This window comes from Mobula hypostoma, chromosome 24 (assembly GCF_963921235.1).
Source record: "Mobula hypostoma chromosome 24, sMobHyp1.1, whole genome shotgun sequence".
Classification (NCBI taxonomy): Eukaryota; Metazoa; Chordata; class Chondrichthyes; order Myliobatiformes; family Myliobatidae; genus Mobula; species Mobula hypostoma.
This window is the reverse complement of record NC_086120.1, coordinates 36637056-36654801: the sequence shown is the minus strand read 5'-3', so window position 1 is coordinate 36654801 and position 17746 is coordinate 36637056. Positions and strand designations below refer to the sequence as shown.

Here is a 17746-nt window from a genome sequence, read left to right as displayed (position 1 = left end):
TCACCATCTACTCATGGTGAAATCTTTGGAGATGAATTTCCAGAAGTCTGTAGATGGAGTTGACCAGGAAAACCAACATGGTCCGGGACAGGGCCTGGTGATCTGAGGGCAACAAAAGATTCTCAAGAATGTTTTCCATCTCCAGCCACAATTAGATTATGTGGAACATGCCTGCTCACCACTGAGAACTGGCCTCAGCCCTAACCAACTTTCCCTTGTGTTGAGGACAGATTGTGTTGGGTGTGCAGTCTCAGAATGAGTTCATAACACTAGGATTTGGCTGACCACTTTGGGTACTGCTGATGGACTGATAGTAAAATGAGGGAAGCTGTAGTTTGATATTAACCATAAGAGAGTATCTGGGCAAAGGAGTAGAAATGTTCCTAAGCCTGTCTCCCTAACTCTTTTCAACAATGTGGACAATGAGCAAGACTTATTTAACCACAGAGTGTACTATCTCCTAACTCATGGAATGCCCAGGCACTTCTTTCTGCATGTCAGTTTGAGATTGGCTCAAAATACTGACCTTGCCATTGTTGCTTGCTTCCAAAAAAAAAAGCTAACTTTAAGATTTATCTTATAAAAACTTGGATTTTGAGGGAGTGGTATGGTGACAATTTATGGATTTGGGAGCAGGAATAGGCCCATTGACTAGAAATTTCCCTTCAACACTGGTCAATAGGCAGTGATTGTGTTAGTACTCTGAAGCCAGTGGAATAAGTTTCAGTAGCAGAGGAGAAAAGCATTGATGCAGGATTGTAGCATGTGAACATCTTGGCAAGTTTCTCTCTTTGTACACCTACCCAATGGACCAATGATCACACTTATTCCACTGGCCCAACTAGTGCAGCCTGTAGATTGAGAGTTTGTGAGTCATATGTTCTTGCCATCTTTTTATGGATGTATGACTGTTCTATGTTACAGGAGCCTTCATCTCCTCACAGCAGTTCTCCCCAAGCAGCACATGAAAATGGATTAGACAAGCTCCATGCAAGGAGGAAGACACAAGTGAATAGCCCCACGTCCCTGGTTACAACAAGCAGCACTCCCCCTCCACTAAAAAGTAAAGAGCCAGTCATGGTAAGTGTTAGTACTGGTTTATTTTTCTCAAATATACTGAGACAAAAGTGGTGACAGAACACACACAGTTCATCACAGTCCAAACCCTCTCCATCATTGAGCACATCTGCAAGGAGCATGCCACAAGAATGCAGCATCCATCATTAACGACCACCACCATCCAGGCCAGGCTGTCTTCTTGCTGCTGCCAATAGGAAGAAGGTACAGGAACCTTAGGTCCCACACTGCCTGATGCAGGAACAATTACCCTTCAACTGTCAGGCTCCTGAACTAGTGTGGATAACTTCACTCACCTCAATTCTGAACCGATTCCACAGCCTATGCACTCCCTTTCAAGGACTGTATAACTCAGGTTCTCTGTATTATCCACTTAATGATTTAATTATTGTTATATGGTTATGTGCTGTGTTGTTAGGCGATCATGGTTCTTCCACGATCATGATTGTTCTTGGCAAAATTTTCTACAGAAGTGGTTTGCCATTGTTTTCTTCTGGGCAGTGTCTTTACAAGACAGGTGACCCTAGCCATTATCAATACTTTCAGAGATTCTCTGCCTGGCGTCAGTGGTCACATAACTAGGATTTGTGATATGCACCAGCTGCTCATACGACCACCCGTGGCTTCACACGGCCCCAGTCGGGGGACTGAGCAGGTGCTATACCTTGCCTAAGGGTGACGTGCCGGCTAGCAGAGGGAAGGAGCACCATACACCTCTTTTGGCAGAGGCACATCTCCACCCTGCCACCCAATTGTATTATATACTTTTTATATTTGCAGATTATCTTCTTTTGCACATTGGTTGTTTGTCAGTCATTGTGTGTAGTTTTTCATTGATTCTATTGTATTTCTTCGTTCTAATGTGAATGTCTGCAAGGATGTGAAACTCAGGGTAGTATATGGTGATATAAACATACTTTTTGTGTGTTGGCGCATAGCCAAGTGGTTATGGCGTTCGTCTAGTAATTTGAAGGTCACTAGTTCGAGCCTTGGCTGAGGCAGCGTGTGTGTCCTTGAGCAAGGCACTTAATCACACATCACTCTGCGACGACACTGGTGCCAAGCTGTATGGGTCCTACTGCCCTTCCCTTAGACAACATCGGTAGTGTGGAGAGGGGAGACGTGCAGCATGGGCAACTGCTGGTCTTCCATACAAACTTGCCCAGGCCTACGCCCTGGAAACCTTCCAAGGCACAAATCCATGGTCTCATGAGACTAACGGATGCCTATTATTAAACATACTTTCAGAACAAATTTACTTTTAACTTTATTTAACTTTGAAATACAGTAAAAAGCTTTTGTTTTGCCTGTCATCTAGACAGATCGTGCCATAATAACACAATTTTACTATCAAGGTATCAAAAAGAAAACCACATGCAAAATTTCTCTTACTGTTTGTTCTGCCTTTTTATTCACACATCCTGATATATGACTATCCACAAATCATTCTAAGGTCAGGTGTCATACTAAAATGCTGCACCTTGTGTCTTCCCATCTCAATCAGTCTCTGCTGGATTTATAAACTATACTTAAAAACCCTCTAACTGCTGTCTGTGCTCTTGATATTAGAACGAGAAGTCCAGCACACCAGGACTGAAGTCTGGTGTGCCGCCATCTCGGAGTGATACGGCGACCCCCAGCACTAGCGGCACCTCACAGCTCTGCTCGGCACCTGGCAAAGCAGGAGCTGATCCACTGGGTAATCAGACTTTACTGATCTGAGCGGTTTATTTTTGTTTATTGATTTTGGTGACTGTTGTTCTCAGAGCTCCATTTCCACATACGTTATGCTTTTACTGAGGGTGTGCAAGCTAATCAAACTCTCAGCTGGGTTTTGAGGCCTTGCATTTACTGTCAAGGTGATGGGAGGGATTGCCGATGATCGGTAAGACGATGAATTGTCCCGGCCCGAAACAGTGACCCTTTTCCATAGGTGCTGCCTGGCTTGCAGTGTTGCTTTGGACTTCCAGCATCTGTAGATTCTCTCATGTTTAAGGTACTGACTAGTCTGCCCTTTCTGCCTCGACCTGCCCAGCTCTGGTAGTATCTACCTCAGAACTCACAGAACCAGAGTAGAAACGAGTCGTCCTCAATCCTATGGGACAGTCTAAGGAGGGTGAGAATCTCTGTGTTTACCAGATTAGTGTATGTAGCAGCCTCTTTCAAAGCCAGACAATCCATCCCTTACCCCTGCCTAAACATTGCCTAGATGCTCATTCCTCTAAATTACAGTTCTTTTCCTTGTGGTGCACAGTATAACAGTTATGGGGAGAGGGGTTGGAGACAGAAAATCAGCAATGTTTCAACCTTGCAAAAGTCCATACAGCTCAGTCCATCACAGACAAAGCCCACCCCACCACTGAGCACATCTACAAGGAGAGATGATAGAGGAAGGCAGCATCCATCCTCAATGGCCTTCACCTTCCAGGCCATGCTCTCTTCTTGTTGTTGCCATCAGGAAGGAGTACAGGAGGCTCAGGTCCCCCAACACCAGGTTCAGAAACATGTTCCTGATGTTCTTAGAGTATTTAATAATGTTTTAAAACTATAGAATAAACACAAGAGATTCTGCAGGAGTTGGAAATCTTGAGCGGCACATGCAAAATGCTAGGAATTCAGCAGGTCAGGCAGTGTCTGTGGAGGGGAATAAACCAGTCGATGTTTCGGGCCGACACCACTCATCAAGACTGGAAAGGAAGGAAGGAGATTTTGTTTTGTTATTGAATTTACAGTCTGCAGAAAAGAACTGAGTTAGAACAAAGTGCATGTTTTGAGCGAAGCATTGCATAGCATTAATGGTACCATTTTGTTTTTCAGCTTTAGGGTTGAAACCGCCGCTCTCTGTACAGGGAGCTTTCCCAGTGCCGTTTGGGATGGTGCACACTGCGGTGAATGGTGGGATTGCCGGTGCTAATGCCTACGGAGGTTTGCATTTTGCTTCCCCTCAACTCAACGGCGGAGCCACAGCGTCCACGTATGGACGGTCATCCGTGGTGAGTCCTGCCTTCTTATTCTACAGAAACATTTTTTTTGAAGACCAAGTTCACAATCTGTAAGTGTATTGTGATCCTTAAGTAAAACAAGAACATATGAAATAGGAGCAGGAGTAGGCCATCTGACCCGTCGAGCCTGCTCTGCCATTTTCTAAGACTGTAGCTGATCTGACCATGGACTCATCTCCACCTACCTGCCTTTTCTCCGTTACCCTTAATTCCCCTACTATGCAAAAATCTATCCCGCCTTGTCTTAAATATATTTACTGAGGTAGCCTCCACTGCTTCATTTGGCAGAGAATTCCACAGATTCACCACTCTTTGGGAAAAGCAGTTCCTCCTTATCTCCGTCTTAAATTTACTCCCTCAAATCTTGAGGCTATGTCCCCTAGTTCTAAGAAGGAAGGGAGAGGGGAGGATGGGCATCTAAGGATTGATTGCTGGGTAAATGCTTCTTAACAAAGATTGCCTCATTATAGGAAAGATGTGGAAGCTTTAGAGGGTGCAGAGGAGATTTAACAGAATGCCACCTGCATTGAAGAGTGTGTCTTATGAGGAATGGCTGAATGAGCGAGAGCGTTTTTCTTTGGAGCAAAGGCAAACGAGAGGGGACTTGATAGAGGTGTACGAGGTAATAAGAGGCTTTGATATGGCAGGGCATAATTCTCAGGTGATTGGAAGAAAGCCGAGGGGACATGTCAGAGGTAGGCGTTTTTCTTTCATGGCGAGTGGTGGGTGTGTGGAGTGTGCTGCCAGGCTGGTGGTAGTGGCAGATGCTTTACGGACATTTAAAAGACTCTTAGATAAACACTTGGATGAAAGAAACAATGGAGAACTATGCAGTAGAGAAGGGTTAGATTGATTCTGGAGTAGGTTAAATGGTCGGTACAACACTGAGCTGAAGAGGCTGTACTGTTCTATGTTCTAAAGTTTCTGTGGATGGGAATAAGGAATATTTATGACTTCCTGCTTGGGATAGTTGTCAATGCAAGACAACCCAGGTGGATATACTCTAGAATGATGGGATTCAAAACATTCCTCCCTCTTTTTTTGGCACTGGATTTTAATCCCAGCCAGGAGCAATATATGAATTTGAACTACTGTAGACCTGTAGAACTGGATAAGGCAGACCTATGTGGAGTTCAACATGATCCTCACAGCATATTAGAGATTTCCCTTAAATCACAAACTCCAAGATCTCTTGGTACTGCCAAACATTATACTAATTTTAGAGGAGCCAGGCTTTAAACTTTCTGTAGTTCTGTGTTCTGCAGCTCGGTTTAAAATGGAATAAAAAGTTCAGGTACCTGGCCTTCTCTTCATTAGTGTTTCTCTTGTATTCCCAACCAGTTAGTGGGCTCTTGGGGGGATTATCAATTCATTTCAAATACAAAGCTCTTTTACTCTCTGGTCCTCTGGCACTTGGGGCCAAAAAACAGCCCAGTAAACTTAATGAATAACTTTGATTTATATGTTTTCTGAATCCTGGCGGTGTAAGAGATCAACGTTAGATGCATAAAAATGACTTGCTGCTACTGTGAGTGTGCCTGAAATGTTTTCCCATTGAGTTGTTAGTTATTGGGAGTCTTAATACAGCAGCCTTGAGGATTATAGGCTCAGTTCTTTCCTTTTATGGAAAATCTAGAAACACAGGTACATGGAGGAGTGTGGGGGAGGGTGCATGTTAAATATTGAACTGTGAACCTTAGCCTCTTGACCATAGCTATTTCCCCTGTGCCTTGGTCTGCCTTGAAAGAAAAGGCAAGTTCTCATTTCTCAAATCCAGATCTGACAGTGTTCCAGTTGCTGAGCAATTAATAGTTGAGGCTTACAGCAGAGCTCAATCCCTGAGGAGACTTAAGGTAACTTTGAGTCACGCTCATCTAAGTGGTAAGCTGTGCCCTTTTGTTCTTTTCCTGTCAGGTTTTAAATAAACAACTGGTCTGTAAGACACAGTTCAGAACCTGGAAAAGTGTTTTGAATCATAACTTATCACTACCACAGTGATAAATTGCATTTATATATATAGAGTCTTCACAGTGGCCAGATATCTGAGGATGCATCGCGAGCTTCATCAAATAAAAGTAATGGGGATGGCAGATAATATTAGAGTGCTACACTTTGTACCAAGCACAAAACAATAAATTTAGTAATACAACAAAACAACAAAAACCTGATATTAAGAGCAAAGGTTAGAAAAATTAGAGGGTGAAGTTTGGGACCTGGATCCAGAAAGCCAATGAAAATACAATGATGATACAATGACTGAGTGCCCGTTACGCCACTGGCATTTAGGGCAGCTGTGAAGATACTCCATCTCTGGCAGTATTCAGAGCTTCCGTCATCATGTCAGTAGCTTCCTCTCGGTTTTCACTACTGTCATTCATGCAAGTCCCACTGGAAACTGGGGAGTACTGTTGCACTCAGATGTAGAAGGATTCTTCATTGCTTTTTCCATAACGGTTTTATTTCACCAGACAGGGTTGTTAGCCCTGAGCTGAAATCCCCGAACCTGGAGGACAGGTGGACCACACTTAGGTTGGCCTCTAACCTTTGACCTGTTTGGTATGGGTGACCCTACCAAGAAGCCAATGCACAAGGCCCTCACTCTAGCCAAGATAGCTCTTCGAGTCATTGAGGCACGCAAGTCTCCACACCCAATGACAAGGTTATAAAGAATTGCAATGCAAAGAGGAGGTCTCAGAGGGTTGTGAAGCGGTGAGATTATAGAGGTGGACCTGGAGAGATTTGAGAATGTTGATGAAACTTGGTGACAGAATGACAGAATAGGAACTAGAGTAGGTTAGTAAGCCATAAAACATGGTGGATAGTAAAGGAGAGGAAGGGCTTTGGTGATGAAATATATAGTAAGTTATCTTGTGAGTCACAAACAGGAGGAAATCTGCGGATGCTGGAAATCTAAGCAATGCACACAAAATGCTGGAGGAACTCAGAAGGCCAGGCAGCATCGATAGAAAAGAGTACAGTCGACGTTTCGGGCTGAGACCCTTTCACAGGAATCCTGAACCCGAAACATCAGCTGTGCTTTTGTGTGCAGGTGGGGGGGTGGTGGGGAGAATAGGACTGAATCTGTTGCTCTACAAGGAGCAAAATATTGAAGACTTGAATGAACTTCTGTGCCACAATCGTTCCAATTCCAGGATTACAGAGGATGCAAGGTGAAAGGTTAAGTTAAGCGGGCACTGACATGCACCACGGTGGCGTAAGAGTTAGCGCGACGCCATTAAGCTCAGGGCGTCAGAGTTCAATTCCGGCACCATCTCTAAAGACTTTGTCCGTTTTTCCCGTGACCTTGTGGATTTCTTCTGGGTGTGCTCCGATTTCCTCCTCCCACAGTCCAAAGACATAGTAGGTCAATTGGTCATTGTAAATTGTCCTGTGATTAGACTAGATTGGTTGTTGGGCGGTGCAGCTCGTTGGGCTGGAAAGGCCTGTTTTGTGCTGTATCGCTAAATAAAATTAAATAAATAAAAACCAGTAGAAAGAATGAGGAGGGCAGGACTGACATCAAATGTTTTCGTCACTTTTGTCCGTAAGGAATTTCTAGAATTCATCTCCTTTCTTAACCCTGTTTTTTGGTCTGTCTAGGCTGGTTTTGAACATCACACTCACAAGCGAGGCCCAGGCCTTCCTGGGAGTCTGTCAGCAGCCACTGCAGGAAAGCCGTAAGTGTTGTGGGAACTGAAGTAGAATGTGGCTCAGAGGTATTGTTTTGTGATGGTGCGCTGTGTGGCATCTTGCATGAACTGTAACTGTATGTGTGGCCTGCTTTCACATGGGAATAAGCATTAGTTTCCATGGGTCTAGCCTTAGCGGGACGCCTTTACAGCTTGGGGCATTGGAGTTTGGAGTTCAATTCCAGTGCCATCTGAGGAGGAATTCGTATGTTTCCCAGTGACCGCGTGGAAACCTCCAGATGCTCTGGTTTCCTCCCACCGTCCAAATATGTACCAGTTAGTAGATGATTGTAAATTGTTCTGTGATTAAGCTGGTGTTAAACTGGTGGGTTGCTGGCCAGCATGGCTGAAAGGGCCTGTTGTGCATTATATCTCAGAATATAAAAGAATAAATAAAACTCCTGCAACACGCACAAAGCTGGAAAATCTCAGCGGGTCAGGCTGCATCTATAGAGGTAAATGGCCAGATGATGCTTCAGCTCAGGATCCTTCAACAGGATTGGCCAAACTATCCATTTGCCACCATTGATGCTGTTTAATTTGTTGAGTTTCTGCAACTTTTGTTGTGTTGCTCCAGATTCCAGCATCTGTTTTCCCTTGTGTATTGAACTGGCCAACGTATATCTGCCTAGTCTCTAAAATCACAATGTCGTTAATAATAAAAATCTTTATTTTTTGTTACGCTGGCAGGGTATTTAGGTAGGTTTGTTTCGGGATTAGAATTGCAGAGATCTGTAAGACCAACCACTTCCCAACTTGCCCCAAAAATCTGGCAAGTTCTTTCCTTCTGTATACTTGTCCAGATCCCTTTTAAATACCATTTGAATCTGTGCCCCCCACACCCCTTGCAATGAATTCAAGATCCTAAGCTAACTTAAAAAAAAACTTCTGCCTGTGTCACTTTTGGTTTATTTGCCTGCTGTATCTTCTAGTTCTTGGTCCTTCGTCACAGGTGGACACACCTGAGTTGTGGAGAAGGAGAGTGGGGTGGAGTGGTGTAAATAGGACAGCTTGTGTCATTGGTCACCAGTGACTGGACGAATTGAGGTTCTGGCATTGCAGATGACGGTGAGAATGCTATATAGAGCAATTATGAAGCCTGGCAAGAGTGAGACAATAGGTTAGGATACAAGCTATGGAGCTGATGAAAAGTATGACTAAGGACATGGGTTGCAGATGCTGGAATCTGGAGCAAAGAAAAACAAACTCTGCAGAAGGAACTCGGTGGGACAGGCAGCATGTATCGGGGGAAATAGACAGTTGACGGTTTGAGTCAAGACCTTTAACCTGGGCTGAAAGAGCAGATGGGAGATGACCAAGAAGGAGTGCGGCAGGTGATTGGTAGATCCAGGTGAGGATGGGTTACTAGTTGTGATAGCTTCTTTATACCCTAACAGCAGCCATTCAGGATTTTGAGCAGATCACTCTTAAATTTTGGAAATTCCATAAGCTTCATCCTGAGTTTGGGTAATCTTCCTGTGTATCATAATCTTTTGGGGTGCCATTCAATTTTGAATTTTCAAAGCCAATGTATCCTAACCAAGGTGCAGGTCATGGAACTGATCACATGATTCCAAGTATGATCAATAAGAGATCTTGTATATTGAAAATTGTCAACATCATATTTGGAATGTTTATCTAGGCATGAAACTTCATGGGCGTCAGACCAGAGCCACAACAATGGGTGTGAGTGTGTGCTTCTTTCAGGCCATAAGATATAGGGGCAGAATTAGGCCATTTGGCCCATCGGGTCTGCTCCGCCATTTTATTATGGCTGATCCCGTTTTCCTCTCAGCCCCAATCTCCTGCCTTCTCCCCACATCCCTTCGTGCCCTGACCAATCTAGAATCTATCAACCTCTGCCTTATATATACATAAAGACTTTATTCTTCTGAATTCTAGTGAATACAGGCCCAGAACCATCAGGTTGCATAGCCATGATTCAGTGATGCTTATAATATCATAACTGCCAACCTGCAACTATGCTGCAAGTTCATCTACCTTATCCCATGTACCAGGCGCATTCAGATGCAACACCTTCAGTCCTGTATTCACCCTATCCGTTTTTGTCGCACCATGCTCAACCTATTGATTGTTAACTGTCTGAGGTTTTACCAACATCTATCTCCACAACTTGTCCACTAACTGCTTTGGCACTGTGGTTCCCATCTCCCTGCAACTCTACTCTAAACCCCACCATGCTGCATTTACAAACCTTCCCGCTAGGATATTAGTCCCCCTCCAGTTCAGGTGCAAGTGGTCCCTTCTGTACAGGTTCCACCTTCCCTGGAAGAGAGACCAATGATCAAAAACTCTCGTGCCCTCCCTCATAAACCAACTCCATAGCCACATATTAAACTGTATAATCTTCCTAGTTCTAGCCTCACTAGCACATGGCATGTGTAGCAATCCTGAGGTCACAACCCTGGAGGTCCTGCCCTGTAACGTAGCACCCAACTCTCTGAACTTCCTATGTAGAACCTTGTCACTCGTCCTACCCATATCATTGGTACCTACATGGACCACGACTCTGATGTCGGATTTTTCATCCTGTTCCCCCAGACTAGTGCCCTTCTGTAAAAGAATTATTCTTGTCTGCTTTTGCTCCAGTGCTTCTGTGAGCCTTGCTTCAAGTGCCTGCGCATTATCAGATTTTGAAGCTGAAAGATGAGTAAACGTGGGAAAACTGCATTTCCCACAGTGCTGTACTATACACCTATACTCCCATAATGCTCTGTGCCTACTTTGCATAGTTTGCCTGCTCTCTCATTTGACCCCAAACCTCTGAAATCCAGGAACCTTCTAGTTTAAACACTAAGTCATCACTGAAGAGTTCCTATGTATGGGAGCGAGGGGAGCAATAGGTAAATAAATGGCTGTTCAGAAAGTTCAGTTGCCACTGACCTTAGCTGACATTCCAGGTCAGTAATAGTGGATCACTTTAATGGGGCAGATTCAAGAGTCAATGGGAGAGCTTCTGACAAGGGAAAGGATTAGTAGAGTGAGTTGCTTGAGACGAGATCTGTTGAATTCTGGTCTACTGGATGTCCTGCTGAACTTGATATCGCTTCCCATGTCTAATGACCGACTTTCTGTCCAATCCCCACCCCATTCCTTTCACAGTGCCTATTCATTCCACGTTGGAGCTGACAGACAGATGCAGCCCGTGGCTTTCCCGACTGATGCCCTTACAGGCACAGGCATACCTCGACATGCTCGACAGATCAACAACCTTCCCCACGGAGAGGTGGTGTGCGCCGTGGCCATCAGTAACTTCACCAAGCACGTGTACACGGGAGGAAAGGGCTGTGTGAAAGTGTGGGATATCAGCCAGCCAGGAAACAGAAGCCCTGTCTCTCAGCTGGATTGTCTGGTAAAGCGGCATGCTTGTTTGTTTTTCTCGTTTTTAAACCTTGCCTGGGGTCACACAGCAACTCCTGAGAGAGCACGTTGCAGAGATGAAGTCATGCCCTTGTCCACGTAAGCTTTACTCAAGCAGGGCAGGTTTATTTAGGTTATTTGCACAGGATATCCCAGAAGACTCCTGACAGTTTGTTTGTGGAGGATTCTTGCTTAGAGGCTGCTTTTGGAACCAGCCCATTTAAAATGCATTCGAGGCTCTGAAGAGGTTGCGTTCTGTTTGAAGAAGAGTTTTCTTGACCTATATGGTAAACACATCTTGCCTCATCTGGCTTGCGAATGAGTGAGTGAACTGGATGTTATTTATATTCGTGAGCTCACTTCAAGTGGTACTCTGCTGTGTTTCTCCACTGCCTTCTCTCTCTCGGTGTGGGAAGGTTGACTAAATAATGTAACACAGGAATGGGTCCTTTGTCCTGTAAGACGTCAGAGCAGAATTAAGCCATTCGGTCCATCAAGTCTGCTCCACCATTTGTTCAGTGCTGATTGATTTTTATTCTCAACTCTATTCTCTTGTCTTCTCTGTGTAACCTTTGACACTTTTACTAAACAAGAGCCTATCAACCTCCACTTTAAATATACCTAGTGACTTGGCCTCCACAGCTGTCCGTGGCAACGAATTCCACAGGTTTGCCATCCTCTGGCTAAAGAAATTCCTCCTCATCTCTGTTCTAAAGGGATGTCCTTCTATTCTGAGGGAGTTCCTTCAGGTCCTAGACTCTCACACTATGGAAACCTCCTCACAAAGTCTATCTAGACCTTTCAGTAATAGGTAGGTTTCAATTTGATCCCCTCTCATTGTTTTAACCTCTAGTGAATACAGCCCAGAGCCATGAAATGCTTCTCATATCCTCTGGGTCCTCTCCAATGCCATTTTGCCCTTTCTTAGATTTGGGGCCCAAAACTGTTCACAATACTCCAAATGCGGTCTGGTCAATGCCTTATAAAGCCTCAGCATTACGTCCTTGCTTGTATAATTTTAGCCAGAGGGTGGTGAATCTATGGAATTTGTTGCCACGGGCGGCAGTGGAGGTCAAGTCATTGGGTGTATTTAAGGCAGAGATTGATAGGTATCTGAGTAGCCAGGGCATCAAAGGTTATGGTGAGAAGGCGGGGGAGTGGAACTAAATGGGAGAATAGATCAGCTCACGGTAAAATGGCAGAGCAGACTCGATGGGCCAAATTGCCGACTTCTGCTCCTTTGTCTTATGGTCTTATAATCTAGTCTTCTGGAAATGAATGTTGACATTGCATTTGCCTTCCTTACCACCGAATCCCAAGGTAACCTTTTGGAAATCCTGTTCCGGTCTCTGATTTTGTTTCCCATTTAGAAAATAGTCGATGCTTTATTCCTTCTACCAAAGTGCACTTGCCTACGCCTGCCCACCTGAGTCTGCACTGACCATTAACCACCGACCTATCTTAACCCCATTTTGAATTCCAACCCCACATTCTACTGATTAATCGTACAAACTGAGGAATTTTCAGTGGTTAGTAAACCTGCCAATCTGAATATCTTTGGGGTGTGGGTGAAAACCAGCACATCCGGAGAATGCTCGAAGTCCATATGGACTGCATCTGAGGTCAGGATTGAACCTGTGACACTGAAGATGTGAGGTGCCAGCTCTGCTAGCTGTGCCACTGTGCCACCCTGAACGCGGCTGGTGTTGGTTAGCTGTCCTTGGGCCAGGACAGTACAAAGAAGCCTTTGAGCTCGACATAAACTGAGTCATCTGAGGAACAAATATCACTTCTCAACACGCTGTCTGTGTTGTTGAACTGGAAGGTATCGACACACCGTCCTTGTGATCTTCATTGCTTCAGATCATCATCCAGGGCTCCTCAGTGAAGCCAGGAGCAAAAAAAGTCAGCCAAGCCTTGCACTCTTCCAGTAACACAAGAGATTCTGTATATACTGGAAATTCAGTCCAACACGCCCAAAATGCTGGAGAAATTCAGCAAGTCAGGTAACACCTCTGGAGAGGAATAAACAGTCGACATTTCAAGCTAAGAACTTTCATCAGGACTGATCATGAGGCCTGATGAAGGAACTCTTCCTGAAACATTGACTATTTTATTCCTCTCCATAGATTCTGTCTGACTTGCTGAGTTCCCCTAGTAGTTTGTGTGTGGGGCACTCTCCCACTGTCTGGTAGCTTCTTGAAAAAGGCAAATTGAATGGGTGACGCTGAGGAGTGAATAGACCTCAGCTCCAACACTTGGGCTTGTGGAACTGTTGGCTTGCAGCAACTACCTTGAACTAAAAGATAAGGAGTCAAAATGGCAAAGTATTGGATAGCTTGTGTCTTCATATTTAAGGAATAGCTTCTTCCCCTGTGCCATCAGATTTCTGAAAGGTCCATGAACATAACCTCGCCATTCCTCTTTTAGCTGGTCGCTCTGTACTGCACCCAACAAATTTCATGGCATACAGTACTGTGCAAAAGTCTTAGGCACATCTCCTGTATATATCGAGTGTGCCTAAGCTTTAGCGTAGTACTGTAGTAATTTTATGCATTGCGCTGTAGAGCTGCCACAAAAAAAAAATCAGATTTGATGACATATGTGAGTGATGATAACCCAGATTCCGATATGGTTCTTTATTGTGGACTGAGAGTGGGAAGGGGTCAGGGAGAGGGCAACCATGGTTGGAAAAAGGGAGACGGAGACATTCTGTGATGATCAATAAACCAGTTGTCTGGAATCAAATGACATTGTCTGGTGTCTCAGGACTGGGTGTGTCTGCACCTGTGCCACTCCCCAACCCTGGCACTCCTCCTCTGCCACCTGTCCCACAATCCTCCAGTAGTACTCCACCCTCACCTTTCTCAACATCCTTTGCTCCTGCCAGATTTACAAACTTGTTCTCCACTCCACATTGACAAATACAGTACTGTGCAAAGGTATACACACACACACACCTCTAGATGCAGGATTATGTTAATGATAATAAAACTGATGGTGTCCAGTGTAAGATAACAAGACACACTAATCAGTTGTAGCTCTAAGTTATTGATTAATTACTGAACATGGATCTGTTCTTTTTGAAGTTATTTCTATGTCAAATGTGCACTCAATCGCCACATTACTACAGACACCTGTACACCTGCTTGTTAATGCAAATATCTAATCAGCCAATCATGTGGCAGCAACTCAATGCATAAAAGTATGCAGACATGATCAAGAGGTTCATTTGTTGTTCAGACCAAACATCAGAATGGGGAAGTATTGTGATCTAAGTGACTTTGACTGTGGAATGATTGTTGGTGCCAGATGGGGTGATTTGAGTATCTCAGAAAACAGCTGATCTCCTGGGATTTTCAGGTACAACAGTCTCTAGAGCAGGGGTAGGCAACCTTAAGCACAAATGATTTTCTAGCATGTGTTATTCATTAATTTGAAGCAAAACATAACTGGATGTATTTAAATGGATAATTCCCATATTTCAAGTTTTCTTATGGCATTTATCTGGCCCACCGTCCGCTCATTAATACGTGACCTGGCCCACAGAGGCAAAAAGGTTGCCGACCCCTGCTGTAGAATTTACAGAGAGTGGTGTGAAGAACAAAAAACATCCAGTGAGCAGCAGTTCTGTGGACAAAAATACCTTATTACTGAGAGAGGTCAGAGGAGAATGGCCAGACTGGTTCAAGCTGAGAGGAAGGCAACAGTAACTCAAATAACTACACATTACAATAGCAGCAACAGAAGACCATTTGTGTTCCACTCTTGTACCTAATAAAGTGGTCACTGAGTGTATACAATATAAGTACCATGGGCAATCTCTGTTGAAGGATGTGCTTGTTGGTTAATTTACTAGAAAGTAATTGAACCTGCAGACCATGAAATCCGTGGATTCTGCCCTCATTGTGGGGCCTTCTAGCAGACTTTGTCCTCCTCAGGTCAGGGAGTAGTTTCTGCATGTATTAGATGCCAGGTCTGGAGGACCTGAGTTATAAGGAAAGATTGAATGAACTTGTATTTTATTCCTTGGAACATAGAATGTTGAGATGAGATTTGATAGAGATGTACCAAATTATGAGGATATAGATCGGGTAAATGCAAGCAGGCTTTTTCCACTGTGGTTGGGTGGGACTACAACTAGAGGTCATGGGTTAAGGGTGAAAGATGAAAAGATTAAGTGGAACTGAAGGGAAGCTTCTTCACTCAGAGGGTTGTGAAAGTGTGGAACGGGCTGCCATCACAAGTGTTGCATACAAGCCCAATTTCAATGTTTAAGAGAAGTTTAGATAGGTACATGGGTGGTAGGGGCATTGTGGGCTACGGTCCCGGTGCAGATCAATGGGAATAGACAGTTTAAATAGTTCAGCATGGACTAGATGGGCTGAAAGGCCTGTTTCTGTGCTGTATTTTCCTGTAACTGCATGATTTTATTAGCTATGCTGCACGCACACATTGACAGTGGATTTGATTCCTATTGACTTCCGATGTTAAGAGTTATTAGTTCTTTGGTTTTCAGGAGGGACGGGAAAGTAGCTCAAGTGGGTGGGGGGTGGGAAGGAAACTCGGGACTTTAAATCTAAGCTTTTAAAGCAGTAAATGGCCTCATCTACAAGGGCGAGATTTCCTGGCAATCAGTAGCTGTCACAAAGGAGTTAAAACTGATACAAGTGAATGTGTTGCTTCTAACTGCTTGAACTTGATATACTGTCATGTTTAATTGCATTGTTACAGAGTGGCTGATTCCTCTTCATTCCCCGCGCCTGCCTTCAAAAGCTATCAGTAGCTATTACCGCACCTGATAAATGCCATCGGCTTTTGGCAGCCAGCCCAATCTGTTAATCACTTGAGTATTGGTAAAGGAAATCTGGGCTCCAAAGTACAATTTATTTAGGTATTTGCTGTTTTGGCAAATGATCCAGTCCTCCCAAATGTTTTGCTTTGAGCTGGGCTAACTGGAGTTCAGTGCAAATCTATTGGCTTTGATCCGTGCAGTGAACACAAGGCAACATCTGTTGTGGAGAGGAAGGAGGGGCAGTGAATAGACTGATCGAAGTGCTGATTGTAATTCATACTCTGGTCTAATTTTAGACTCCTCTGCTGCCACAGGACTAACCAGTCGCATGCTGGAGCTGGCTGCTGGCATGATTCCAACAATAATTGTTTGTCAGCTTTGACCTGCTTTGGGGACTGAGAGCAAGATGTCAAAATCTGACCAGTAGGTCATATTTAAAGGGGTCTGCATACTATTTTTTTGGAATATAAAAGAAAACCTACATCTCTAGGACAAATGCTTTTTTTCAGTCTTAAGTTTTCAAACTGAATCTTTGATATTTAAATTTCTGTCATCTACCGAGGGTGGGAAGGGGAAAATAACGGTGGATCTCTATCTGGAGTTTGTGGACCTAAGGAAAACGAAGGTGGAAAGTTCAAACTGTAGTGTTGCCTGACAGAGACACAAGTGGAGAATTAAACGTGGGGGTTGGATGAAGATAGTGGCTCAGTGGCACAGGAATCTTATTAGACGATGATTTCAAGTTTATGGAGGGTAGAATGAGGCCAACTGATCAGGAGGACGTCAATGTAGCCGTGTCAAGTGACAAATCCTGTAGCCATTTCCAGCTATTGAAATGCTTCATTATCCCAGCACATGTAAAAATACAGTGAAAAGCTGCTTGTTCTCCATGCCATCCAGACAGATTTTGCCATACATGATAAAGAAAAAGATTAGCTTTGTTTGTGCATCAAAACATAGAGCGAAATATGTCGTTTGCATCTGCATTTCAGTGGCTGCGTCAATGGTGCGTCAACATCCAACATGCAACCCCACAAGTGTGGCCATGTTTCTGGCACTAGCGTAGCATAACCCACACTAACCCAGAGGAGCCCCACTTAGTCCTGGGGTGAACGTACAAACTCCTTTCAGACCGCGGTGGGAATTGAGCCCTGATCGCTTGTTCTATGGCAGCAGCTACTCTGTCGTGCTGCCATGTGAACTATACAGAATGCAGAGTATGTTAGCGTAGGATATCTGACAGCTAAATTTACATACTGCAAGTTCCATGTAAAAGCTGTGTGATAATGACCAGCTAATTACTTTAATGATATTAATTGAAGAATTGGCCAAGATACCAGGAAGAATTTCCCTTCTCAGTCACAGGCATGGGATCTTCTGTGTCTACCTGTGAAGGCAGGGAGAGCTGTATTGTTCGAGTCACAATACCTTTAATGATTTTGTAGTTCTCAGCATGGATTTGGTGCTCATGGTGAGTGGGACATGAATCCACAGCAAACGCAAGATATCTTGCATATGGTAGAAATCCAGAGTAACACACAGAAAATGCTGGTGGAACTCAGCAGGTCAGGCAGCATCGATGGAGAGGAATAAGGAGCTGACGTTTTGGGCCGAGATCCTTCATCAGGATGTCAGCCCTTTCGTAGGCATCTGACTCCAAGTCGGAGTGTTTTGGATTCACAAAATCCTGTCATCTGTTGTGAACTGACAAAAGAGTCTGACGAGTATGTTACTTTAAGGAAAAATAATAACCTCAACTGTGACTCTATAAGAGTCTGACTCGGAGTGATATGCTGAGGAAA

The 17746-nt window shown here is 44.1% G+C and overlaps 1 protein-coding gene across 3 annotated transcripts in view; it reads left to right on the top strand.

Annotated features, from left to right (window-relative positions):
• Positions 1 to 17746, top strand: part of LOC134337365 (transducin-like enhancer protein 1) — a 197838-nt gene that overhangs the window by 146281 nt on the left and 33811 nt on the right. For all 3 annotated transcript variants that reach the window (XM_063032304.1, XM_063032303.1, XM_063032305.1), the window contains 5 exons: positions 925 to 1080; positions 2647 to 2776; positions 3895 to 4070; positions 7680 to 7756; positions 10892 to 11141. In XM_063032304.1, the coding sequence (XP_062888374.1) occupies positions 925 to 1080; positions 2647 to 2776; positions 3895 to 4070; positions 7680 to 7756; positions 10892 to 11141 (789 nt within the window). The remainder of the gene's footprint in view (positions 1 to 924; positions 1081 to 2646; positions 2777 to 3894; positions 4071 to 7679; positions 7757 to 10891; positions 11142 to 17746) is intronic.